This window comes from Elephas maximus, chromosome 9 (genome assembly GCF_024166365.1).
Source record: "Elephas maximus indicus isolate mEleMax1 chromosome 9, mEleMax1 primary haplotype, whole genome shotgun sequence".
NCBI lineage: Eukaryota > Metazoa > Chordata > Mammalia > Proboscidea > Elephantidae > Elephas > Elephas maximus.
The window spans coordinates 7,341,914-7,368,037 of record NC_064827.1 but is presented as its reverse complement, the minus strand read 5'-3'; the positions used below and the strand labels follow the sequence as shown (position 1 = coordinate 7,368,037).

General features: G+C 42.9%; 1 protein-coding gene across 7 annotated transcripts in view; it reads right to left on the bottom strand.

The window, feature by feature from the left end:
• Positions 1 to 1,523: 1,523 nt before the first annotated feature.
• RFX3 (regulatory factor X3) overlaps positions 1,524 to 26,124 on the bottom strand; it is a 315,870-nt gene continuing 291,269 nt past the window's right edge. For 5 of the 7 annotated variants that reach the window (XM_049895335.1, XM_049895333.1, XM_049895338.1 and 2 more), the window contains exons 16-17: positions 13,426 to 13,468; positions 1,525 to 8,621 (exon numbers count right to left, since the gene is read on the bottom strand). In XM_049895335.1, coding sequence (XP_049751292.1) covers positions 8,383 to 8,621; positions 13,426 to 13,468 — 282 coding nt within the window. In that variant the 3' untranslated portion in view covers positions 1,525 to 8,382. Of the gene's footprint in view, positions 8,622 to 13,425; positions 13,469 to 26,124 lie in introns of all 7 variants that reach the window. The other 2 variants (XM_049895334.1, XM_049895339.1) reach the window with 1 other exon arrangement.

The following is a 26,124-nucleotide window of genomic DNA, read 5'->3' as shown; positions in this document are numbered from 1 at the left end:
TTCATTCTGTGATACATAAAGTCACAATGAGTTGGGGCCGACTTGCCGGCAACTAACAACAACGTGTCTCATCACCCAGAAGCAACTCGTTCTGTAGAACAACAGAATGGCCTGGTGAAGGCTCAGCTGTGGTGCCCGTTGGGAGACAATATATAATAAATTTGGGGGGCAGTCTCACTGAATGTTGTATACGACTTAAACCAGCAGTCAATATTTGGTAGTGTTTCTCTCAAATCAGGAGGCATGGCTCCTGGAATCTAACAATAGAGCTGGGGGAGCCCCTCTGTTACACTGGAATCTGTTGCTGTCTAGTTGATGCCGACTCATAACGACCCTATAGGACAGAGTAGAACTGCCCCATGCGGTTTCCAAGGAGCAGCTGGTGGACTTGGATTGGCGACCTTTTGGTTAGCAGTTGAGCTGTTAACCTCTGCTCCACCAGGGCTCCCGTTACACTAGAGAAGCCATTTAACAGGTTCCTGGCGTTTGGACCTCAAACATTGTACTTGGTGGCTTTGAAGGTCTTAGTATTCAAGGCAGGAATGCTTTCACCAGAAAGCCAGGCATGAATTCATTAAGCTGGAAGCTGAGGTAGTCCCTAAGACTGTCCCTTGACCATTTTGGGTTCCCGGTGCCACCAAGTAAGCAGGTAGAGAAGGGAGTTGCTCTGGTGGCTGACCTGTTACCAAAAGGAAACTGGGTGATTGCTTTATGAAGCAAGGAGGACCACGCCTGAAACCTAAGCCTCTTAGGAATCTCTGCTCCGGTCAATGAAAACCAGTGTTGTTAGTTGCTGTCGAGCTGTTTCCGGCTTAAGGTGACCCCATGTGTGCAGAGTAGAACTGCTTCACAGGGTTCTCAAGGCTATGGCCTTTCAGACGCACATCGCCAGGTTCAAACCACCGACCCTGGGTTGGTGGCCCTGCCCTTAACCGTTTGCGCCACTCAGGGGCTCCTTGAGTCTTTATACCAAAAACCAAAGACCTGTTGCCATCAAGTTGATTCTGACTCATGGGGATCCTATAGGAGTGAGTAGAACTGCCTCATAGGACTGGCTGGTGGATTCGAACTGTTGACCTTTTTGGTTCGCAGCCTGAGCTCTTAACCACTATGTCACCAGGGCTCCCTAAAATGTCTGCAAGAGAGAAGACCTGGTGATCTGCCCCCATAAAGTGTACAGAGACAAATTTTAACAAGCTATTTCCATCTACACAGGGAACTTGGGTGCCAAATATACCAATGTGAAGTGCCATAAAACAAGCACACTATAAACATCCAAAAATCTGGGTCTACAATGGAAATGTTGACAGCTTTGGAAATTAAACAGCACTCAATCACTAATTTTCTTAGAGGGTAAGATTTGTACCCTGCTGGGCTCATAATTTTGTTTTTTCCCTTCCTGGGTTGTTCACGTGCAAATACTGCCAATTTCACTTGATGCAAAAAAAGGGAAACAATTTTATTTCTAAGCTAGTGGCAAAGGGCGCACAGACTCCCCTCTAAAGTTGTGTGATACAGGCTCTCTGGTGATGATTCGAGGGGGTGAAGAAACCACGCCATTTCAAATGTATTTGTAACAAGGAAACAAATTTATTGATTTTTAAAAGACAAGACACAATTTTGTTTTGAAAAACACAAGAAAGCTAGCCTGAGTTCAAGTCTGAAATATTCAGAAAAATCCTACTAATATCTTTAGTATGTTCCAGTCATTTGTTTAAACAACACACTAAAAGTTAATATATATTTTTATAATTATAAAAGTTCCCCAGTTATTATACAGTCCACAATACAAATCGCCCACAAACTATTATTTAGCTCCTGCCAATTTTGAGAGGACATGATATACTAAAAGATTTAGCATTTCTCACAAAAAATCACATCAGGAAATACGTATTTACAAAATCAAATACATTATACAAAAAACCATCACGTGTTATTCGGTAAAGATGTTTTTAAATAATTAAAAAGTTTATTCAACTGTAGTCCAAAAACTGGAAAAGAACATTACATTATCTCACGCAATACAATCTCTACAAAAGTTGCTTACCTCATTTACATAATATATTCACTCGATTGTAAAATAAATGTTCAAATATCTCCTAGTGTCACTATGTTTCTGTGCTTGTGGGACTGAACGACGCAATCTGCCACTTACTAAGTGAAATTCAAATGATGGCACTTAAAAAAAAAAAACACAGTTATCTTAAAAAAACACAATGAAAGGAGTTTTGACCTAGAAGGTACGAAAGCCCTGAGTGATAGTAGAATTACTGATTGGTAAGCACTACAATTAACCTAATTAAAAGTTTACCACCTCAGGCACAATTTCCCCGTTTTCTCAAGGCACTCACTTAAAGTTTCCGGAACCAACACATTGGTCGCCACCAAAGGTCCAAATCGATGAATGGAGATGAGGAGAGGAAGAAATTTGCTTTGGTACAAAAGATGCTTTTTAAACGAAGAAAATTCAATACCTCCTTTATCGAGTCATTTGAAATTGTGTTTAGCAGGTGAAAACAAGGCAATCATTCGTTGAAAAATACTAATTTATTGAAGGAAAATTTACTTGGTTATCAACAGTCAATGGGAAATTTTTTTTTCTCCCTAGGACCATAATTCTTCTAACAAAGATTTCCTGTCCACATTATTGAGCTGCATAAACAATTCTTACCAAAGATTTCATTACTCAGGGCTTCCAATCCCAACATCATAAATTTATTTCAAAAACAAAGCAAAGAGGGAACATAAAAGAAGTACCAGAACCAACTGAAAGAGAGAAAACATATTTTTGAGAATAAGACAAATTACCAATTACTTCAAACAAAAGAAAGAAGAAAAAAGAAAAAGAAACAAAAGAAAGAAAGAAAAAAACCATAAAATAAAATAAACCAAACCCTAGGCAGTCACTTTGTAAGTGGCTTTCGCTATTTAAGTAAAATCGGTAAACTAAACTCAGGTCTACTGGCACATAAAATCACTAGCAGCAATGATCAAGGCATGCAAACTGAGAAGCATTTACAGTAAACCATCATGAAGAATCCAAAAGAAGAGAGTTAAATTAAAACCCTTTGACTATTGCATGTTACCGCGGGAGTCATCTGCACGGTTTGACTTCCTCACCTGCCTGCGGAGCAATGCTGACGGCATTCCCGCGCTAGGCTATGGGTGCCTTGTCACACTAGACATCAGAAGAGGTCACGCTCGCCCTTGCCCCCAGCAAGGGCAGCGCCAATCTGTCTGCAGACCACGCTGCCCTGGTGTAGGTCAGGCAGGGGACAAGGGGACCAGGTGCATGAAGCGCGTCCCTGGAACAAGATCGGCAGTCGTGTAAGCAGACCGACATGTATAGACACCAGAAGCAGTAGTCAGTTGTAGCATCTCCTGACAGATGAGCTTAAAATTAAGTGCTTTGCTCTCCATCCTATCTATAATTTTCTGACAAAGTATTACAGGTTCAGAGCATAGATAAAATTATGCTCGGAATGAAATTCCCAAACAATGCTTTATGAGAGATCTAACCCCAAATAGCCTAACTGCCCCCAAAGAGTTCAGCTTATCTGTGTCCGCTCATTTCTTCCGAAGGCTTCATCTACACTTCTCCTTCCTAAAGCTAAATAAAATGAGACCTTTTGTTTTGGAGGAAAAAAGAAAAAGGGGGGGGGGGGGGAAGAAAAAGAAACGTAACCCTTTTTCATACCTTTTAAAGGCAATCTAGGTACTTTCAATGTGCAGAAACCAGTTATGACATAGGTCTACAGGCCCGTGTCTTTGTCCTTTTCTAGAGAGTTGTGACATGATGCTAGAAAAGCTGATTTTTTTTTTTTCTTTTTTCTGTAAACAGTACACTTACTTAGATGGCAGTGAATATCTGGGAATAAATATATCAAGCCCTCTTGAAGGAAATTAAGAGTTGTATATAAAATGCAAGTGTTCAGCCTGGAAACACTTTCTCTTCCTACCCCCCTCCCCCGTTAAAAAAAAAAATAAAAGCAAAAACAAACCAGCATAATTAGACATTTGGATATAGAGTCTATTTTACCGGTCTAGTCTAAATAAATGATCTGAAAGGCTTTTGTCCCCCCTTGTAAATCTTACAATGCTCAAAGGGTTAATACAAGGCATTACATCAAAGGGGCTTTCTAATACTAGAACTAAGCACTGAATTAATGCTTCTATTCCAGTTTTCTTTAAATCACCAAACTTGCAGAAACGCGAAGATTCCATTCACTGGCTGGCTCTAACCATAGCCACGGAAGTCAGTCTGATCTAGAGAAAAGGCCAATTTTCAACAGCACTGCAGGCCAAGGTCCGTCCGCCATGATTGGGTGTGACTCACACATCTCGAAAGTTCTGACTGCAACCTGTGGGTGGTTGCTACTTTGTCACCAGGAATTTGGCAGGGGGTGGGGGAGGTTACAACAGAGGTCGATTTCCTCTATTATACGGAACTACTGCCTCAAATTGAGACTTGCCAATTTTGACTTTCTACTTGCATCTACGCTGGGAGGACTGACATCACAGTGACACACATTTTTTTCCTTTTACGCTTGTATTTCAAGCACAGCATTCTTTTAGGCATCTCAAATACATCATTTGAAGAATTAAAAAAAAATTGGGAACCATATCACGGTTAGCATGTGTAGCAGAGGGCGTCGGTGTGTCCACTCCCGAATGACGGACTGTTATGGTACTCTACAAGAACGAGTTCCTTTTCTCTCAGCTACTGCAAATCAAAGGCGGCCACAATGTTCACGCTCCGAGGTTTAGGTATTCAGGGTTAAAACCGTTTGATAAAACTGATGTTTGTTTAAAGTATACCATCTATAGAGAGGCGCGTAAACCATGCTATACAGTACAAGAGAAAAGCACAAAAAGGAAAGCGGAGTTCTGAAAAGGCGGCACGACTTACACAGTCGGTCCAAACAGAGTTTGGAGGAAAATCCTGAAAGAGGTGACCAGCAACTTGGTATCCAGAGAAAGATCTGCAAATCGGGCCCTGTGTTCCCAGGAGACGGCTCCCCCATTTCATCCCATTGTTCACTGGTTTCAGTGAATACAAGTCTTTTGGGTATGATTCTCAAAGTTGATGCAAATCTGAGTATCTGGAAGTCACTTTTCTGAAATCTAAAATGAGCCAATAGACCTTATTTACACTCCTCCACACTGAAAGTACAGCGGCTGGTCTACGGAGACAGCTTTCACAACTCGTGTTTGACTGCAGTGTTGGAAAATACGAAGTTCTTCTTACCATGTGTACCGTGGCATTTGTCAATAAATCTACTCCAAGAGCAGTGCTAGTGTCTAATATTATTTAGAAGTCACAAGTGCAGTGAGTGAAGAAAATGGAATAAAATGCTCAAAAAATGCAGTAAGTGTAGTTGCTTCAATTTGCTCGAATGAAAAAGTTATTCTGTTTTCATTTTCAAATATTTCCCAAGTCAGATTCAAGATATGTTAAAATGTGTGTGAGTGTGAGTGTGTGTGTGTGCGCGCGCGCGTGTGTCTTACTGCAAACTACAAAAAACTAGAAGTAACAGGAACGGAAGGTATTATTTTGTGTATCGGCCAGAACTACTAACCTCAGCCACAAAGAGATAACATTCCTAACTGTGTTCTGCAGGGCGATCATAATGTTTTCACTGAGCCAAACTGAAACGTGGTAGCATTTCTTAATTTCTAATCTGTCCTAATTCCCAGCAAACCATGAACTACTGGAAGAAAAGCTGGATCCTGGCGGGTCCCCATCCCTAATGCTCAGCAATCTAAATCTGCCCATTACGAGTAGATTCCTCTAATGACAGATGTATCCAACATTAAAATGAAAGGAAACAATGATAATAAATACATTTAGAGTCGTGCACTAAACAAGATGAAATCAGTAAACACATTTGGTCCAATACAGACAAAGCAAAATTCTGGGGGTGGCGAGTACAGACAGAAAACGCAACAAAATTCTGGAAGGAGAGTCGTGATGAAGAGTGGGTTTTTCATTTTTTGATTTTAATTTTACCTGTAAACATTCGGTAATGCACAATGACGTAAACACATAGTCTCTGCAGCTTAAGAAGTTCTGCTTTTTGTCTCTCTTTTTTTATTTTTTAATGATGATGCAAATTCATTGCCTTTTTGGGAGGAAAAATGGAGACGAACATTCGAATGACATCTAGGTGAAGGTGATGCCAGCGCAGACTTGCGAATATGAGTTGTTGAATATAAAATTTGAATCAATTTTTTAAAAAATCACATCTAAAACATTGAAATTTTACTTAAGAAACTTGGTTGCTTTTAGTTGCTTGAGTAGTCTGAGGCAATCAAGCAAGAGCAGGGTGAATCTGCCGTGTATTTCCCGAGAAGCCATTTGGTATTTTTAAACCCCACAGGCCGGCTCTTCTTTCCAAGCCCGCCCCCCATCCCAATAAAACTGGAAAGAGAAACATCTTGAGTTCGATACAGGCCTCATCAGTAATCTGTAAACCGCGTTGTGCTTTCCCTCTGGCTTTATTTTTGGCTTTATTTTTGCTGATTAGTTGTTTTGTTTTTCTTTTTAAACAACTACTTAAATGAATGCATGTGCCTTTAAAAAAAAAAATTTAATAATTGAGTGCTTAAAAGAACCTTGGATTTTCGTGTAAATGAAGCAGGTCGGCGTATACGCTCAAGGGCTCCTCCACCTTCTGACTCTGCAGCCGGAACTCGTGTGTACACATGGACGCACAGACACCTGGACATACATACAGACATTTGGACTTGAAAAGATGCACTTCGAAAAGTACCTGCTTGTTCTATTAATGTTCTAAAATGATAACTAGATACGAATGGTCTAAACAAGATACGATTTTATGCAACAAGTTGGTATTAAAACTTGCCTGCTGTTCCAACGCCTTTAAGCAATCTGGTTTGTAATCAAGTAATATTCAGCTCGAAGAATAAAAAATAGGTTCTCGGTCACTCGAAACGGGAAGTTTTTGTCTGGTTTTGTTTTCCCTAAACTTCCTTCGAAGAACATGTGACCCGCCCTTAGCTTCAGGATCTGAAAATGACAGGCACACCTTGTCAAATGGACGGAAGAGTCATTCACGTGAACAAAAAGAAACCTTACTAAACCTTAGCTTCAGTTCTGGGTTAAGGCACCATGTAATAGCCGAGGTACGATGATCCCTGATGTACAATCTTCAATGGCAATGGTCCATCCAGCCACCCATCCAAATCCTACAGAGTTGAGAATCGGTAACAGTGAGGTGTGCCAGTCACACTGCCTTCAGGTTCTGCTTAAAATTGAAATCCACACACTTTAGAAACCAGGACATAGTTTTGAAGGAAATCACCATATGCAAGTTGCTACATTCCGTGCATTCTATATATTTTCTTTTATAATAGCAGCATATTGAACTACTATTAGGAAAAAGACCTGGAATAAAAGAAAGTCATCCAAATGGAATGGTTTCCTGTATCTCCAGCTCAGCATAAGTAGCATGTACACTTAAAAAACAAAAAACAAAAAAAGTCAACTCATTTCTCTTTCAGCTTCAGCATCTAACTACAACAGCCCCCCCTTCCCAGCAGACTGCATCTGTGCGGTGGTCCCAAATACAGAGTCAGTAGTCTTTCTGCAGCAGAACTGGTTTGCACGGCAGAGTTAGGATTCGAGGTGTAACGGAAGCTTGCGTTGTTAACGTGGTCTAATGATTATGTACACACATTACGTACATATTAGCGCAATCGCTTGCAACGCTGGCATTTACTCTCCACGGATAAATGCACAGCTCAGTTTTTCTGCCGAGAAAAGCGGACGACCCTCCAACCCTCTAGCACTGTAATCAAATTGCTCTGTATTTTTCTCTCCGTCCCCCAAAACGTTAGCAAAATAGTGTTGTCTTACGGTTCTGTCCCAGGAAAAGCACCTTTCAAAAGCAAATTGGCTGCATCTGCTGCCGAATCGGCAGGGCTCCAGTGTAAATCAAAGCAACGCATTTCCTCTGACCTTCACAGAAGTGCATCTCGTTAAAAACTTACACATGAAATCAGACAACCAAGACTAACAGTCACCAATAAGATAGTTGAAGCTACTAAAATGTCAATTACCTTTTAATTATAAGAGAACAAAAATATTGACATTAAGTGTTGCAAAATTCCTTCTTGACATCTGAAACTAAGGAAAAAAAAAAAAAACTCTTATTAAGAGGCAAATAATGTGTTTACACTAAAAAAAAAAAAAAAGACCTGGCAAAATACATACACCCATTCCATTCCACAACTCCAAAAAGGTAATGTTCAGCACAGATCGAATTTGACAACATTCGACCTTCAGGCTTATTCATTTTTCAACTGAAGCCCGCTATCAACAGGGTAAAAGTAAGCTGGGAGGAGAAGCCGTGAGAAGCGTTAGACGGCGGTGTACGTGTTGCCCGTGGTGCTGCACTGCCGGATGGTCTGGGGGCTGGCGACAACGTGCTCGCTGTGGATGGGGGTCAGCAGGCTCGGCTGCACACTGCTCTCCAGCACCGGCTGCAGGCAGCCCACCGAGAACGCCGGGGTCAGCTCCGTCTTCTCTCTTTTGGCTTGAGGCTCTGAAGAGTCATCCAGCTCTTCATCCATGTCACTCTCCACTTCGCTGCCTTCATCTGCACAAACAAACAGTACCAACACTCTTACCCAAGGGCGAAGCGGAACACAGCCAGCAACACGCGCTTCAGAAAGGCTCTCAGACGGTCCACTAGGACAGCAGCTTCTCAGCTCTTCTCGGGGGACCAGCCCCCGGAGGTTTTCCTTTCAACAGATTTTACTTGTGTCATGCGCTACTGGTGTACCTGTATTCCTTTCAAAACGTCATCATTGTCGTTAGGTGCCCTCCAGTCGATTCCGACTCACAGGAGCCGCATGTGACAGAGGAGAGCTGCCCCACAGGGTTTTCCAGGCTGTCATCTTTATGCAAGCGGATCACCAGCTCTTTCTCCCTTGGAGCCAAACTTCTGGTCAGCAGCCCAGCACTTAACTGCTGTGCCACCAGGGCCCCTTCCTTTCAAACGCAGCAAAGATAATTTATTTTTGGCTAATTTGTGATGGGCGCCTCCAACACTGCTTTTAGGAAGACCTCTGGGATTTCTTACAGCTACTATGTTGAATTATGGCATAACTTCTGTCATCATAAAGTAGTTGCTTTGGGCCACGATGCTGACCTCGGGGAAATGTATTGAGATAGAAAATGCTAACTAAAAAAAACAAAAAAGTTCTCTGAGACTGCCTAAAAAGTCTACGCTGGACGGAAATTTCATCTGTGCTGGTGTTAACAAATGGAGATTCACCAAATAACCCCACGTACAGGCAGGGGCGGTGTCCAGTTTCTCGGCACACATCAGCGCCGTAGCCCACAGTATTAAGGAGCCCTGGTGGCGCAGTGGTTAAGAGCATGGCTGCTAATCAAAAAAGGTGGACAGTTTGAATCCGCCAGCTGCTCTTGGAAGCCCTATGGGGCAGTTCTACTCTGTCCTCTAGAGTTGCTGTGAGTTTGAATTGACTCCATGGCGAAGAGTTTTGGTTTTGGCTTTTTAATTTTTATTAAAAAAAAATTATGAAGACCGAGGAGGCAGTATCAAATTAAAAATGTGCAATGAATTTTCCTTCCTAGCCACGCTGATATACACTGTTAATAGCCGGTATTCGCTTCTGGAAATTCATGTTATTAAGCGGTCACTGATACCCCCCGATTTTAATACATTTTATATTAACTAGAATGGAATTATAATGGAATCCCATTTAATTTTTTCCAGTGTGCAATGTTAAAATTCAAAAGTGCAGTGGAGAAAAAATGCCCACGGATAGCTTTACCACGGCGTGAGTCTCCCCAGAACCGTGCAGAGGGTACCTTGTCACGAGTGACAATTTTTAAAAGCGAGGAATATATTTCTGTCTTAATCATCTTTTTACTTTGCCTTTTAAACCACTGAGGAAACATTTCAACATATTTACCAGAGAGAGGGAGAAACCATATAATCAACGTGGTGGCACGACAGTTAAGCGCTTGGCTGCTTATCAAAAGGTTAGCAGTTCAAACCTACCCAGCAGCTCCACAGGAGAAAGACCCAGCCATCTGCTCCAGTAAAGATGACTAAGGAAACCCTATGGGGTACTTTTACTCTGTCACATGGGGTCGCTACGAGTTGAAAACATACTTGATGGCACCCAACAACAATTTAACTAAACATGTACCTAAACCTATGGTTAGATCTGGCTTATTACATTGATTCACAGAAGCAGAGTCAGGGCTCTGTTATATTCAGTTCTCTGGCACAGCACGCACAGAGGAAGTTGGGCTCTTTCTAAGCAGTGCACGGACTAGTTCTACCAGCTGGGCCACAGCCACGGCAGGGATTGCTGTTCATGCAGCTGCCCACAACGGGCTCCTGGCTCTTCTCCTGTCATCAACTGGGGCAAAGATGGTTCCAAACAGTGACGGGAGGTAGCAGGACCTCCAGGTACGGTTGTGCAGGTTGTGCGCTGTGCCAGCTCCTGAGAAGCGGTGTGTGTGATTATAAAGGTTGAGATGAACACGTACTGACTGGAAACGATGTCTGTAACGCGTCATTAAGTGAAAAACAAAGAAATGCTCGTAGATAAGGCAAAAGATGCCTTGGCCCATCTACTTCATGCCGTTACTGGTTTGCCTCTGGAAAATGAACTTGCTAATGTAAGTCTGCACATTCAAAGGCTAAAGGGGAGCAGGGGGTGCCATGCATGAGGTAGACATCGGTTTTATCAAGAAGGGTATAATTGAAAGATGCTTATATGATTCTTTTTGGTTTTATTTTGCTCTTGCATCTGTTTATAAACAAAAAATGCCAAGAAGCGTTCTCACGCCAAAGCCTAATGGTGGTACTCTGTGACTGCGCAGTTTCACTTTCCAGTAGTTTCTAATTCTCTGTATTTGTGATGGCGAGTGCTCTGTGTCAGCGTGGCTGGGCTGTGACTCTCAATGGTCTGGCAGACACTATGCGGTCACCTCCCCTTCTGTGATCTGATGTGAACAGCCAATCAGCCTGAAGTGGGGTTTCCCTGGGTGTGTGGCCTGCATTCATGATCCAAACAAATGCTGTGGCAAAGCTTGCTCTATCCACCCTGCTGTGCTCTCGGCATCTGACCTCCATCCGCCCTGCTGTGCTCTTGGCATCTGACCACTATCCGCCCTGCTGTGCTCTGGGCATCTGACCTCCATCCGCCCTGCTGTGCTCTTGGCATCTGACCACTATCCGCCCTGCTGTGCTCTGGGCATCTGACCTCTATCCGCCCTGCTGTGCTCTCGGCATCTGACCTCTAGTTCTTGGGAGTGAGCCAGCAGAGGCCTCCGGCCTGCAGCCTGACCTGCAGATTTTGGGTTCACCAGCTCCTGCAACCGTGTGAGCCAGCAGAGGCCTCCGGCCTGCTGCCTGACCTGCAGATTTTGGGTTCACCAGCTCCTGCAACCATGAGAGCCAACAGAGGTCATTAGCCTGTCGTCTGACCCATGGATTTGGGACTTGGCAGCCTCTCCCAAACACGTGAGCCATTTCCTTGAAGTAAAATTTTCTCTCTATATATGTATCTATACAGGCTTCACTGGTTTTGCTCCTCTAGAGAACCCACTCTATGACAGTATTACCTGAGATTTTTCTGTACAGCCAATATTTTATCATCAAGAAAATAATTCTCATTTTGTGGAAGAAAATCCTCAAAAACTCTTGAGAGTTCACATTCAGTCATTAGTTCCTGAACGTGCCTGTTTGGCCACACGTTAAGAGGCACTGTGTCTGGGGTGAACAGGACCCGCAGGCCACACCACAGGGAGCCAGGGGGAGGGAGAAGCCTGCTTCTCTGTGCCTCTCCATCACCCTAACCTTTATCTACCAATGTTCCTGCACCTCAGAAACAGTGTTAAAATAACACAAGAGGCAGCACTGAAAGGAAAAAAATGGTTTTCAAGCTGGTAGGGGGTGGAGAGGGAACAGGGGATGGGAAAGTCCTTTCATTTACCCCGTGGTGGATGGAAACAGCAGTGGGATAATGGTCAGAAATAAACTTAAGTGCGCCAATCAGTGTACTTAGGGCCACTTGTGGAGACAGGGTTCCTTTGGGTAGAATATAAAACAATCACCCAAAAGCAAGGTCTTTCTCCAGTTCCTCGGGACAAATTTAATGCCCCTGCAATTCCACAGACATCCTGTTGTTGTTCTTGTGTGCCATTAAGTCAGTTCTGACTCATAGTGACCCTACAGGACAGAAAAGAACTGCCCCATAGGGTTCCCTAGGCAGAAATCTTTATGGGGGAAGATCGCCAGGTCTTTTCTCCCACGGAGCGGCTGGTGGGTTTGAACCACTGACACTTTGGTTAGCAGCTGAGTGCTTAACCGCCCAACCTCGTTTCCCCTCAAGCCCTGTTCTTTTTACCACGTGATTTTGAAGACCATGAGGTTCTTCAGGACTGTGTGTCGTAGAATCATATTAGAGCGGCGATGTCTGTATTAAAATTTAAGGGGTATATATGTCGCCTTTTCATCTATGCCCCTACTGACCTTCCTTTACAGTAAATTTCTTTTTTCTAATTTTATTTATTTTGTTATTGTTGTTGAGCATATATACAACAAAACACACATCAATTCAACGGTTTCTACATGTACAATTCAGTGACATCGACTACATTCTTCAAGTTGTGCAACCATTTTCACCCGCCTTTTCTGAGTTGTTCCTCCCCCTTTCACATAAATCACTGCCCCCACGCTTCCTATTTAAACTTGTGAGTTGCTGTTATTAATCTGATCCCATATAGATAGTTTTTCAAAGAGCATAATGCTCAAGGCAGACATTCGGTACTAGCTTAGCTAAACTATTGTTTGGTTTTAAGAAGACTTCAGGGGATATTTTTGCTTTAAAGTTCACAGATGATTTCAGGGCAATAGCACTGAGGGCTCATCCAGGCTTCGTGGCTCCAGGAAGCCTGGATACTGTACATTTCATTATCATCTCTGCCTTCTCCTCCTACTGAGAGTGTGACCTGGTGAGGTGGGGAGGCTCAGGGCCCAGAGCCTCACCTGGTGGACCTGGTAGACCTTGAATAAAATTGTCAGGCCCAATTTTATCTCTTCCCTCCAGGACTCCAGCAAGAGCCAGAAAGTTTCCTGTTACTTTTTGTTGTAAATTTCAGGCAACAAGCCGAAAGGAGTTTGAAACCGTCTTTAAATTAAATTCTCCGCAGTTTGTAGGCCCCACGTAAAGAAGGCGGGGCGGAGAGGAAAAAGGAGAAATAATGAAGGCTCCCAAAGAACGTAGATGTCACCCTCACCTGGACTTTGTGCCGCTTCCACCACACAGAGCGCTGGAGCATGCACTACGTTTCCTCCTATGAGAATTTCTCCATTAAAAAAGAAAATAGAAGTTCATACTCTTTTCAATCCTTACCTTTATCCAGATTTCCAGGAGACACGGCGTTTAAATCACCGAACTGCAAAACAATAGTCATTTGTGCAACAGTTACTATCAGGCAGAATCCAGTAACAATCTATTAGCCCACAGTGAAAGCGCCACAGCCGGACTTTGTAAAACCGTAAACTAAGGACCGTTCTGAATTCCGACTACCCGGGTCACAGGATTTTCCCATCAAACTTGTCCAATCTGAACAGTTCAAACTATGTCACAATTTAGCTGTTTCAGCCTCTTTGCAAAAGGGTAACAATTTCTCCTGATTTCCACACTCCATTTTACCTTTTATTATTTCTACTGAGCAATGAAGAAGTAGGGACGCCTTACCCAAAGGACCCCCGGAAGAGGACTACATTTGGAAAAACTCCAATCAAGCAGGCCGTGTCAGCCCCAGTCCCTGGGCCTGGCCCAGGAGTCCACCTGGAGTCTCTAGATTTGAGAAACACCGTTCAGCTGTTTGGTTGAATAGCTTTTAAAGTTTTTGTTAGTACAAGCGAAAAACATGAGAGTCTCAGGTTGACAGGAGTTACTTTTCACAAAATCTTTAATTTGAGGCTTTTATCTTGTCAACTAGTGGCCCTATTTGCTAAGGTAGCAGGGTCCCACTTTAAATAAGAAAGGCATCTGAGCATTACCAATGCAAACAAAAAGAGCTTAAAACAGTATGGTGCAGTTAATAACCTCCAGCTTAGACAGTATTTCCTACCTCGGTTCAATAGCTTGATCACTATTCTACAGCGAGAAAATACATTGGGGGGGGGGCTTACAGTGAACAAAAATGGATATACCAAATAAAGGAAATCAAATAGCAGAGGTAACAAAGCTAAGCGGAAAAAGGTGAAGTGGAGCCTTGAAGCACCCACTTCCTAAATGGTCACAGCACTTTTTTTTTTTTAAGCTGAAGGTTCAGAATAAGTCATTATTGGAAATTCAGATTTGTCAACAGGCTTAGGAAGGATGAGACAGAACTCTACTTACATTTGGAGGTTTGCTTATAAAGAGTTCCATGACAGGAGTATTTTTTCATCTATAAGGTATGTCCCTAAAGTAATAAAACTGATCTTATTTTGCAAACATATACACATAATTTTTTTTTTTCTTCACCTAAAGGAGTTCTTCACAGTAGCTGCCTTGGGGGCCTATGTATTTATTCCAAAGTCCAAGATTCTGGAATTCCTCTGTGATAACCAATTTCAAGAGCTAGCTCATGTATCATGCGAGGAAGCCCATCTGGTTACTCTACATTCCATCATCATTCCAAACAGTATTCCAAATATTCTTGACTGCACTTGGTCCTGGAAAGATTGCTGACTTCTCACCACAATCAAATTCATCTTTGCCACAATTTAGGATTTTGAAAACTAGCGCGCCATTTTACTCCTTATTATTTCTTAGCCGTTCTGGGCAGTTCAGAAAGAGGCATTCTTCAACATCCTGAGCCGCGGCAGCGTTTCTGGACCAAATGTGTAGCCTTCCTAGGGGACCGCTGTGAAGGGGCCCCGGGTCTCTTGGACACATCGCTCCCAGTGTGCTTCTCTGAAAGTCTGTCCTGTCACTTTACAGTTACATCCCACTGGGGGGAAAACACAGAGTCATAACCACTGAACTCTCTCTTTAAAGTTGTTCTCGATCCAGTGGTTCAGGCAGTTGTAATATTTGAAATAAAAATGACAGTTCTAATTCTGTAGGATTTCTTGAATTTAAGTATATAATCTAAGCAACAACAACAAAACCACAGGGACTGTTTATTCATTTTGGGGTATTATTTAAATATTTTAGAACTATAAACACAGAATGCCCAAAGCTGAAGGATCTTTTATAAGTCATTTCTAAGTGACACAACACAATAAGATTTTTATTTATTTTAAATGATTACTTAAGAACACTTAAGATCCAACTCTGGAATCAAGTTGGCAACGATGCATCCTGAATCTACCTCTTACCTACAAAAGGTGAATATTACATTTTTGAAAAATCTCTACAAGTTGTTTGTGACTAAATTATTACTGTCATGAATGATTTATAAAAGCACTACAAGTGGCTAAAAAAAACTAAACGTATTTGAAAATATTTTCTTCCAAAGAAACATTGCTTTTAGTTGCTACTTAACCCTGGAATTATGACAACTTCTTTAACACAAAAATTTTTCCTTAGAAAGTGTTATGGATTGAATTGTGTAACCCCCACCCCCAAAATGTGTGTCAGCTTGGCTCCTCCATGATTCCCAATAGTGTGATTGTTCACCATTTTGTCAGCTGATGTGATTTTCAGTGGAGCTTCCAGACTTTTTTTTTTTTCTTCCTAGTCTGGAAAAAAAAAAATTTTTTTTTTTTTTTTAGGAAGAAAGGTCTGATGATCTACTTCCGAAAATTAGCCAATGAAAACCCTATGGAACAAAATAACACATTGACCCCTTTGGTTTGGACATGTCATCAGAGGGGATCAACCGCTGGAGGAGGACATCATGTCTGGTGAAGTAGAGGGCCAGAAAAGGCAAGGGGGACCCTCAGTGTGGTGGGGGCGACTCTCAGTGGGACTGGCATAATAGCCACAAAGGTGGATACAAATATGCAGGCGATTGTAAGGATGACACAGGACTGGGCAACGTTCATTCTATTGTACATAAGGTCACCATGAGTTGGAGTCGGCTGGACAGCAGGCAGCTATCTATCGATGTACCCATCTATGTACCCATCTATGTACCCATGTATCTGTCTGTCTGTCTATCAAACTTTAGAGAAGGTTTCAGAAGCATGAGGCTAATAAGGTCTTAGAAATGAGGCCCCATTGCAAATGTTCACAGAGGTTTATGGCTGGAGCAGCAGGTCCGAGTGGCAAAAGGACACCACCAGTGGCAGGAAGACTGAGTGGGGACAGGGCAGCAGGTATGACAGATGGGGACAGGTGACAAGTCCCTAGATTAGGCTAGAGCAAATCAGAATCAGGAGAGAAGGGAGAAGTAAAAGATTTGGATTGAAAAACGATTGGGAAACCCACCCGATGCCCGCAAGGAAGTACAGAGATTATTACGAAACTAGGACTTGAGAGACTGAAGTCTTCTTTATTGTTTTATAGGCTCCCTGGCTGCCCAAAGCACTGGAGGGGGCTACTGTTCATTTATGTGTGTTACAGCTTATAAAATACATCCACGGCTCATCCTATGTAGTAGGTGTTCTCTCCAATATCATGTCCTCAACTACCATTCTCTCAATACCGCTGCCTTAAATGGGCTTCCCTGGTGGTCCACATACTCCATTCCTGTTACTCTCTGTCTCGGCACCATGCTTCCTTCCTTTAAAGCACCAGCCACAACCTGCGACGTTTGCTCTGTTTTCTTATCTGATACCTGCCTTCCCAAACACCAGGTCGGTGCCCTCAGGATAGGGACCTTACCTGAAAAGTTCATACCTGTACCTTGAACCTAGCACAGCACCTGAGATGTATTAAAGCCTGCATAAATATGTATCAAATGAATGAATCTGCTTCTTCATTTCACCTCACAACGAACTTACAGATCTGGCAAGGCAGAGAGCTTTGATTTCATTTTGCAGCTATGAAAACATGAGTGGATTTGTCTAAAGTCACAGAAGAAATATGGTGGCGTTAAATTTGAGACCAGATATTCTAGCCCTCAGTTTAGAATGTAAGAGGGTGTGTGTTTGTACATGCATGCATGTGTGCACGTGTGTGCATATGTTCCAGACATGGCAGAAGGAATGTAAGAGATTTAAAAAGGAGGAGAATATGGAACGTGTGGCTAATTGCCTCCATGAACAACTGCCTCCTTTGCCATGAGACCAGAAGAACTGGATGGGGCCCAGCAACCATTACTGAACATTTTGATCAAAGATTCTATTGGAGAATCTTTGAGCAAAAGTGGGAAAATGCAGAAGGAATTTCAAATTCTCCTGGACTCCAGAGACTTTCTGGAGCCAAGGGGCTAAATGACCCCAAAACTACTGCCCTGAGATAATCTTTAAACCTTAAGCCAAAAATACCCTCTGAAGTCTTCTTGAAATCAAACAGTAGTTTAGCTTAACTAGTAAAGAATCTCAGCCTTGAACAGTACGCTCTTTTAAGAACTATCTATATGGAATCAAAGCGATAACAGCAGCTCAAAAAATTAGACAGGAAATCTAGGCGGCACTGAGTTTATGTTAATGGGGAAGGAACAACTCAGAAAATGAGGGTGAGGATGGTTGTATAACTTGAAGAATGCAATCAATGTCACTGAATTGTACGTGTAGAAACAGTTGAATTGGTGTATGTTTTGTTGTGTATCGGGCCCTGGCGGCACAGGTTAAGAGCTTGGCTGCTAACCGAAAGGTTAGCAGTTCAAATCCACTAGCTGGTCCTTGGAAACCCTGTGGGGAGTTCTACTTTCTCCTACAGGGTCGCTATGAGTTGGAATCAACTCGATGGCAGTGGGTTTGGCTTGGTTTGAGTTTGCAGTGTCTATTTTCAACAACAACAAAGTGCAGTGTGGTTAGAAACACGAGGCCTTTCATGTACAGAGAAATTCAAATCCAGAGAAAGCAGGTCTGTTGTTTTCAGGAAGACTTCCTATCCTAGTAGGAAGCATTTTTCCCAGGTCCTGACCAGTCCTGACAATAAGCCCCTCCTAGACAACAGCACACAAGAGCAGACTCAAACTTGGCTGGTCGAGGCAGCCAGGGGCATCTGTTAGGCCAGGAATTCATGATGAGACCAGCAATGGCTGCTGAGTGTAACTGGACAAGCAGGCAGTACAGCCAGGGCAACTGTGGGCAGAACCTGAGACCCCTTGTGTGTGACCCTCACTGGGTGGACAAACAGCTAAGGGGCAACTCACTACAGGACTGTGAGGCCCGATTCCTACCCTTAGGTATAGGTATCCTGGAAGGAAACTGGCTGAGCAAAGGGGCAGGCAGCCCCCAGATGGGAAGAGACCACCGCACACCAGTCTCCAGACTCCAGCAGCAGTAGCTGACCCGTCACAGTGCGTGAGGAAGTCTTTTGCCAGAATTCTTGCACAGTGGACCCCTCAGAGGAGTCAGGGAGCCAAGGCAGCAAAAGATGCTGATCCAAGGGCTCCCAAAGAAGTAGACAAGAGAGACTGAAGGCTGGAGAGACAGGCAAAAGAGCACAGAGCTCAGGATAAAGACCTCACCTTTAAGGACACCTTCCCTGCTGGAAGAGCTGACCCCATCCTGAGGAGAAAGGATTGCTGAGTAAGCATAACCATATTTATATTATAGACACCATAGTTCTTAATATGCATGAAGCCTGTTGCTGTCAAATCTATTCCAATTCATGGCAACTCCATGTGGTACAGAGTAGAACTGCCTCATAGAGTTTCCTTGGTTGTAATCTTTATGGGCCCCCATGTTTCTGTCAGTTTTTCATACTGTGGGGATTTGTGTGTTGTTTCGATGCTGGAAGCTATATCACAGGTATTCAAATACCAGCAGGGTCACCCATGGCAGACAGGTTTCAGCTGAGCTTCCAGACTAAGAAAGACTAGGAAAAAGGACCTGGTGATCTACTTTTGAGAAGAATTAGCCAGTGAAACCTTATGAATAGCAGCAGAACACTGTCTGATACAGTGCCAGAAGATGAGCCCCTCAGGTTGGAAGGCACTCAAAAGACGGCTAGGGAAGAGCTGCCTCCTTAAAGTAGAGTCAACCGTAATGACGTGGATGGAGTAAAGCTTTCGGGACCTTCATCTGCTGATGTGGCACGACTCAAAATGAGAAGAAACAGCTGCAAACATCCATTAATAATCGGAACCTGGAACATACGAAGTATGAATCTAGGAAAATTGGAAATTGTCAAAAATGAAGTGAAATATGTAAAGATCGATATCCTAAGCATTAGTGAGCTGAAATGGACTGGTACCGGCCATTCTGAATCGGACAATCATATAGTCTACTATGCCAGCAATGACAACTTGAAGAGGAATGGTATTGAATTCAAAAAGAACATTTCAAGATCTATCCTGAGGTACGCTGTCAGTGATAGGATGGTATCCATACGCCTACAAGTAAGACCAGTTACTATGACTACTATTCAAATTTATGCACTGACCACTAAGGTCAAAGATGAAGAAATTGAAGATTTTTACCAACTTCTGCAGTCTGAAATTCATGAAACATGTGATCAGGATGCATTGATAATTACTGGTGATTGGAATGCGAAAGTTGGAAACAAAAAAGAGGGACTGGTAGCTGGAAAATATGGCCTTGGCGATAGAAATGATTCCATAGGTCAGATGATAGACTTTTGCAAAATCAACAATTTCTTCATTGCAAACATCTTTTGTCACCAACATAAATGGCAAATATACACTTGAACCTCTCCAGATGGAATACACAGGAATCAAATCATCTACATCTGTGGAAAGAGATGATGGAAAAGCTCAATATCATCAGTCAGAACAACGGCGGGGGCTGACTGTGGAACAGACCATCAATTACACATATGCAAGTTCAAGTTGAAGCTGAAGAAAATTAGAACAAGTCCACGAGAGCCAAAGTATGAACCTGAGTATATCTCACCTGTATTTAGAGACCGTCTCAAGAAAAGATTTGACACACTGAACACTAACGACCTGAAACCAGATGAGTTGTGGAATGACATCAAGGACATCAAACATGAAGAAGGCAAGAGGTCATTAAAAGACAGGGAAGAAAGAAAAGACCAAGATGGATGTCAGAAGAGACTCTGAACCTTGCTCTTCAATGTCGAGCAGCTAAAGCAAAAGGAAGAATTGATGAAGTAAAAGAGCTGAACAGAAGATTTCAAAAGGTAACTTGAGAAGACAAAGCAAAGTATTAAAATGACACGTGCAAAGACCTGGAGATAGAAAACCAAAAGGGAAGAACACACTTGGCATTTCTCAAGCTCAAAGGACTGAAGAAAAAATTCAAGCCCTGAGTTTCAATAGTGAAGGATTCTACAGGGAAAATATTAAAGGACGCAGGAAGCATCAAAAGAAGATGGAAGGAATAGAGTCACTATACGAAAAAGAATTGGTTAATGCTCAACCATTTCAGGAGGTGGCATATGATCAGCAACCAATGGTACTGAAGGAAGGAGTCCAAGCCACAATGAAGGCACTGGCGAAAACCAAGGCTTCGGGAATTGATGGAATACCAGTTGAGATATTTCAACAAACGGATGAAGCACTGGAAGTACTCACTCATCTATGCCAAGAAATTTGGAAGACAGCTACCTGGCCAACCAGCTGGAAGAGAGCCATATTTATGCCTATTCCAAAGAAAAGTGATCCAACCGAATGTGGAAATTATTGAACAATATCATTAATATCACACATAAGTAAAATTTTGCTGAAGACCATTCAAAAGCAGCTGCAGCAGTATATTGACAGAGAACTGCAAGAAATTCAAGCGAGGTTCAGAAGAGGACATGGAACAAGGGGCATCATTGCCAATGTCAGATGGATCCCGGGGAAAGCAGAGAATACCGGAAAGATGTTTACCTGTGTTTCCTCCTGGTGCCCCCTCCCTTGAATTGTGCTTTAAGTGAAAGTTTACAAATCAAGCCAGTCTCTCATACAAAAACTTATATACATCTTGCTATGTACTCTTAGTTGCTCTCCCCCTAATGAGACAGCACACTCCTCTCCACCCTGTATTCCCCGTGTCCATTCAGCTAGTTCCTGTCCCCGTCTGCCTTCTCATCTCCCCTCCAGACAGGAGCTGCCCACATAGTCTCAGACAGGAGCTATCCACATAGTCTCATGTGTCTATCTGAGCCAAGAAGCTCACTCCTCACCAGCATCATTTTCTATCCCATAGTCCAGTCCAATCCCTGTCTGAAGAGTTGGCTTTGGGAATGGTTCCAGTCTTGGGCTAAGAGAAGGTCTGGGGACCATGACCTCTGGGGTCCTTCTAGTCTCAGTCAGACCATTAAATCTGGTCTTTTTATGAGAATTTGAGGTCTGCATCCCACCCTTCTCCTGTTCCATCAGGGATTCTTTCTTGTGTTCCCTGTCAGGGCAGTCATTGGTTGTAGCCAGGCACCATCTAGTTCTTCTGGTCTCAGGCTGATGTAGTCTCTGATTTATGTGGCCCTTTTTGTCTCTTCGGATCATAATTACCTCGTGTCTTTGGTGTTCTTCATTCTCCTTTGCTCCAGGTGGATGGAGACCAATTGATGCATCTTAGATGGCTACTTACTAGCCTTTAAGACCCCAGACGCTACTCACCAAAGTGGGATGCTGAATATTTTCTTAATAGATTTTATTATGCCAATTGACTTAGATGTCCCCTGAAACCATGGTCCCCAGACCCCTACTCCTGCTACTCCGGCCTTTGAAGCGTTCAGTTTATTCAGGAAATTTCTTTGCTTTTGGTTTAGTCCAATTGTGCTGACCACTTCTATATTGTGTGTTGCCTTTCCCTTCACCTAAAATAGTTCTTGTCTACTATATAATTAGGGAATATCCCTCCCCTTCCCTCCCTCCCCACCCTCATAACCATCAAAGAATATTTTCTTCTTTGTTTAAACTATTTCTTGAGTTCTTATTTTTTTTTTTTTTATAATAGTGGTCTTATACAATATTTGTCCTTTTGCAACTGACTAATTTCACTCAGCATAATGCCTTCCAGATTCTTCCATGTTATCAAATGTTTCATGGATTCATCATTGTTCCTTATTGATGTGTAGTATTCCATTGTGTGAATATACCGTAATTTATTTATCCATTCTTCTGTTGATGGGCACCTTGGTTGCTTCCATCTTTTTGCTGTTGGTTTACCTGTGTTTCATTGACTATGCAAAGACATTTGACAGTGTGGATCATAACAAATTATGGATAACATTGCAAAGAACGGAAATTCCAGGACACTTAATTCTGCTCATGAGGAACCTTTATGTAGATCAAGAGGTAGTTGTTCTGAGAGAACAAGGGGATACTTAATGGTGTGCGTCAGGGTTGTATCCTTTCACCATACCTATTCAATCTGTATGCTAAGCAAATAATCCAACAAGGTGGACTATATGAAGAAGAACGGGGCATGAGGATTGGAGGAAGACTCATTAACAACCTGCGTTATGCAGATGATACAACTTCGCTTCCTGAAAGTGAAGAGGACTTCGAACCCTTACTGATGAAGATCAAAGACTACAGCCTTCAGTACGGATTGCACCGCAACATAAAGAAAACGAAAATCCTCACAACTGGACCAATATGCAACATTATGATAAATGCAGAAAAGACTAAAGTTGTCAAAGATTTCATTTTGCTTGGATCTACAATGAACACCCGTGGAAACAGCAGTCAAGAAATCAAACAAAGCATTGCATTGGGCAAATCTGCTGCAAAATATCTCTTTAAAGTGTTAAAAAGCAAAGACGTCACCTTGAAGACTCAGGTGCGCCAGACCCAAGCCATGGTGTTCTCAATCACCTCATATACACGCAAAAGCTGGGCAATGGATAGGGAAGACCAAAGATGAATCGATGCCTTTGAGTTATGGTGTCGGCAAAGAATATTGAATACAGCATGGACTGGCAGAAGAAGGAACAAATCTGCCTTGGAAGAAGTACAGCCAGAATGCTCCCTAGAAGCAAGGATGGTGAGACTTCATCTTACATACTTTCGACATGTTATCAGGAGGGACCAGTCCCTGGAGAAGGACATCATGCTTGGTAAAGTAGAGGGTCAGTGAAAAAGAGGAAGACCCTCAATGAGGTGGACTGACACGGTGGCCGCAACAATGGGCTCAAGCACAGCAACACTTGTGAGGATGGCGCAGGACTGGGCAGTGTTTCGCTCTGTGGTACACAGGGTCACTATTAGTTGGAACCAACTCGATGGCACCTAACAACAACAATCTTTATGGGAGCAGATTGCCAGGTCTTTTCTTTCACAGCACTCCTGGGTGGGTTGGAACTGCCAACCTTTCAGTTATCAGTGGAGCACAAACTGTTTGGGCCACCCAGGACCTTTCTACCTGCGGAGCCAGGTTACCTGTTTAAGCCAATCTGTAATGAGTTCTCTCATAGGGGTAAGGTGGTTCTTTCCAGGGAAGCAAACGAAAACACTCTGCATAGTGCTGGGCGCAGAGTAAGCACGTGACAAACGATCACTGTTATTACAGCTGTTGTTGTTATTATTATCACCACCATCATCATCTCCTAAGAACTGAAAAGCAGACATGCAGAAGCCAGTCTGACTCCACTATCCTGGTGCCCTGGAAGACTGCCATGGGAAACAGACCTTACATAACTGCCCTCTTAACAAAGACCAGCCATGCTGGGCAGGCAGGTAAATATTCCTGACAGAGACCACATCACACCGAGACGTCTCTGTGTGAGTCTTACAGGCAGACAGATACACTCATTGTGCACACAGGCACACTGGAATTTGTTAGTGATACATGAGAAACTTGTGTACTGGGTGGTGGGGTCAGAAGGACCCTCAGCTGGACATCCAAACGAGCTCTAGCGTTAAAGCTACACACCATGGTCTAGGAACGCATCCTGCTCCTCGGATGGTTTCTCGAGGGTCAGTCTGTGCCACCAGCTGTGCCATCAGCTGCCCGGGGGACCCTGGGAAGCCCCCATTTGTTAGCACTACACAATGGCTCTGGGAGGATCCATGCTGTCAGAGGCTAGGGTATTGGCAGGCAGTGGTTGACAGAAGTGACCCCGAGGTCACATATACAGCAGAATCCACAAAATCCATTTGACCTCATGACCCCAGGCATTCCTGCTGGCCTGGGGTCCCTGATCAGCAGCAGCAAATAAGCCAAATAGTAAAAATCTTTAACTCTCACTTTGGGAGCCTCGGCTAGTCTTTAGGAACAGTTTTTACACAGATTTACAATAAAGTGAGAGCACTGGTAGTTCACGGGTGGAATTCTCGCCTTGCATGTGGGAGACCAGGGTTTGACTCCCAGCCAGCGGATCTCGCGCGCAGCTACCATCCATCTTTCAGTGGGGGCTTGCGTGTTGCTGTAACACTTGAACAGGTTTCAGCTTCTAGACTAACATGACTGGAAAGAAAGGCCTGGTGATCTACTTCCAAAAAAAACAGTCAATGAAAACCCTATGGATCAAAACGGTCCAATCTGGAACTGATCATGCAGATGGCAAAGGACCGGGCAGCGTTTGGTTCTGTTGTACATGGGGTCACCATGAGCTGGGGCAACCTGGTGGCAGCTAACAACAACATGGTCCCATGCCAGAAACCAGTTTTTGCAGTAGCGTTAGCTTTAGATACATGCATGTAGAAAAGAATACAGGTGTGTGTGTGTGTGTGTGTACACTTTGTCAGTTTCTGCCAATGAATCATTTGCTCTAGGGAAGACCACCTTTACGACTGTCACAGGCACTAACATAGTTCCCACTGGTGGTAGGTGCCGATGAGTCGGTTATCTACTCAGAGTAGCCAGAAATCTCTGAAGTAGTTTCTATCTTACAGTTGGAATAAGATGTCTCTTTGGAATTTACTTTCATCCTTTGACTTGTGTAAATTCTATATATAGTCCTTTTCTCCCACTTCGGAATCATATCATCTTTCATTCACCCTTACTAGTTAAGATTTAATTCCAGTCTAGCTATGGCTGTCTAGTTAGATTAATCATATTTATCTTTCTTCCCTAATGTTGCTATTTTCCTTTCTAATTGACTTATTTTCTTTGTTCCATTTTGCTGGTGGTGTTTTTCAAAGCACTGAATTAGTTTGCCTCTGATTACCACTCTGGCTGCATCCCAAGGAATGCCGCTGGGGTCTTTGTAATTTCATGAATCGTTTGACTCAACATTCAAAACCTGTTGATAAGCTATTTTTCTCCATGCAATACAATATTATTAAAGCCTTTACATGCCTTTATTTTAGGTTTTATTAATTTCAACTACTAACTTTACCTTAGTATGGTCAAAAAAGTGAAGGTGTAATTGTATACATAATTATTTGGATTATTAGAGCAGAATGCATTTTAAAAACCTAGTCCATAATTAGAAGCAAATCAAATATGGTCTTCCTGAGTAAACACAGAATCTCAGCTATTTATATACTAAAGGAAAGGGGAAGGCAACCTACCCACCTGTCTCATTTAACCCTCACAAGAGTCCTTTGAAGACACTGTCTTCGTTTTTATTTTGCAGAGGAGAAAACAAGGACTCAGTGAGGATATATGACTTGCCCAGATTGCACAGGTGTGAGACAGGGAACATGGAATTTCAATTCAGGTGCGCAGGTTGGCATGGGAGAAGAGCAAAAGATGTGGAGTCAGCCTGGCCTAGGTTTGAACCACAGCCCTACAGCAGCCGGCTAGGTATTCCTGGACAAGGCACACTCTGTGAGGCTTGCTCTTGTTAGGTGCCATTGAGTTGGCTCTAACTCAGCAACCCTGTGCACAACAGAATGAAACACTGCCCGGTCCTAAGCTAGCCTCACAATCGTTGCTATGCTTGAGCCCATTGTTGCAGCCACTGTGTCAATCCATTTTGTTGAGGCTTAGCTTTCCTTATACATGAAATAGACAGGGTTACCATGAGGATTAAATGTGCTCGTGTTTGCAAAAAGAGCTAGACAGTGCTTCTACCCAAGACATATTATTTCAAAACAGACTTTTCAAAATGACAATTTTACAAACACTTGTAAATACACAAACCTGATGCCGTCGAGTCGATCTCAACTCAAAGCAACCCTGTAGGACAGAGAAC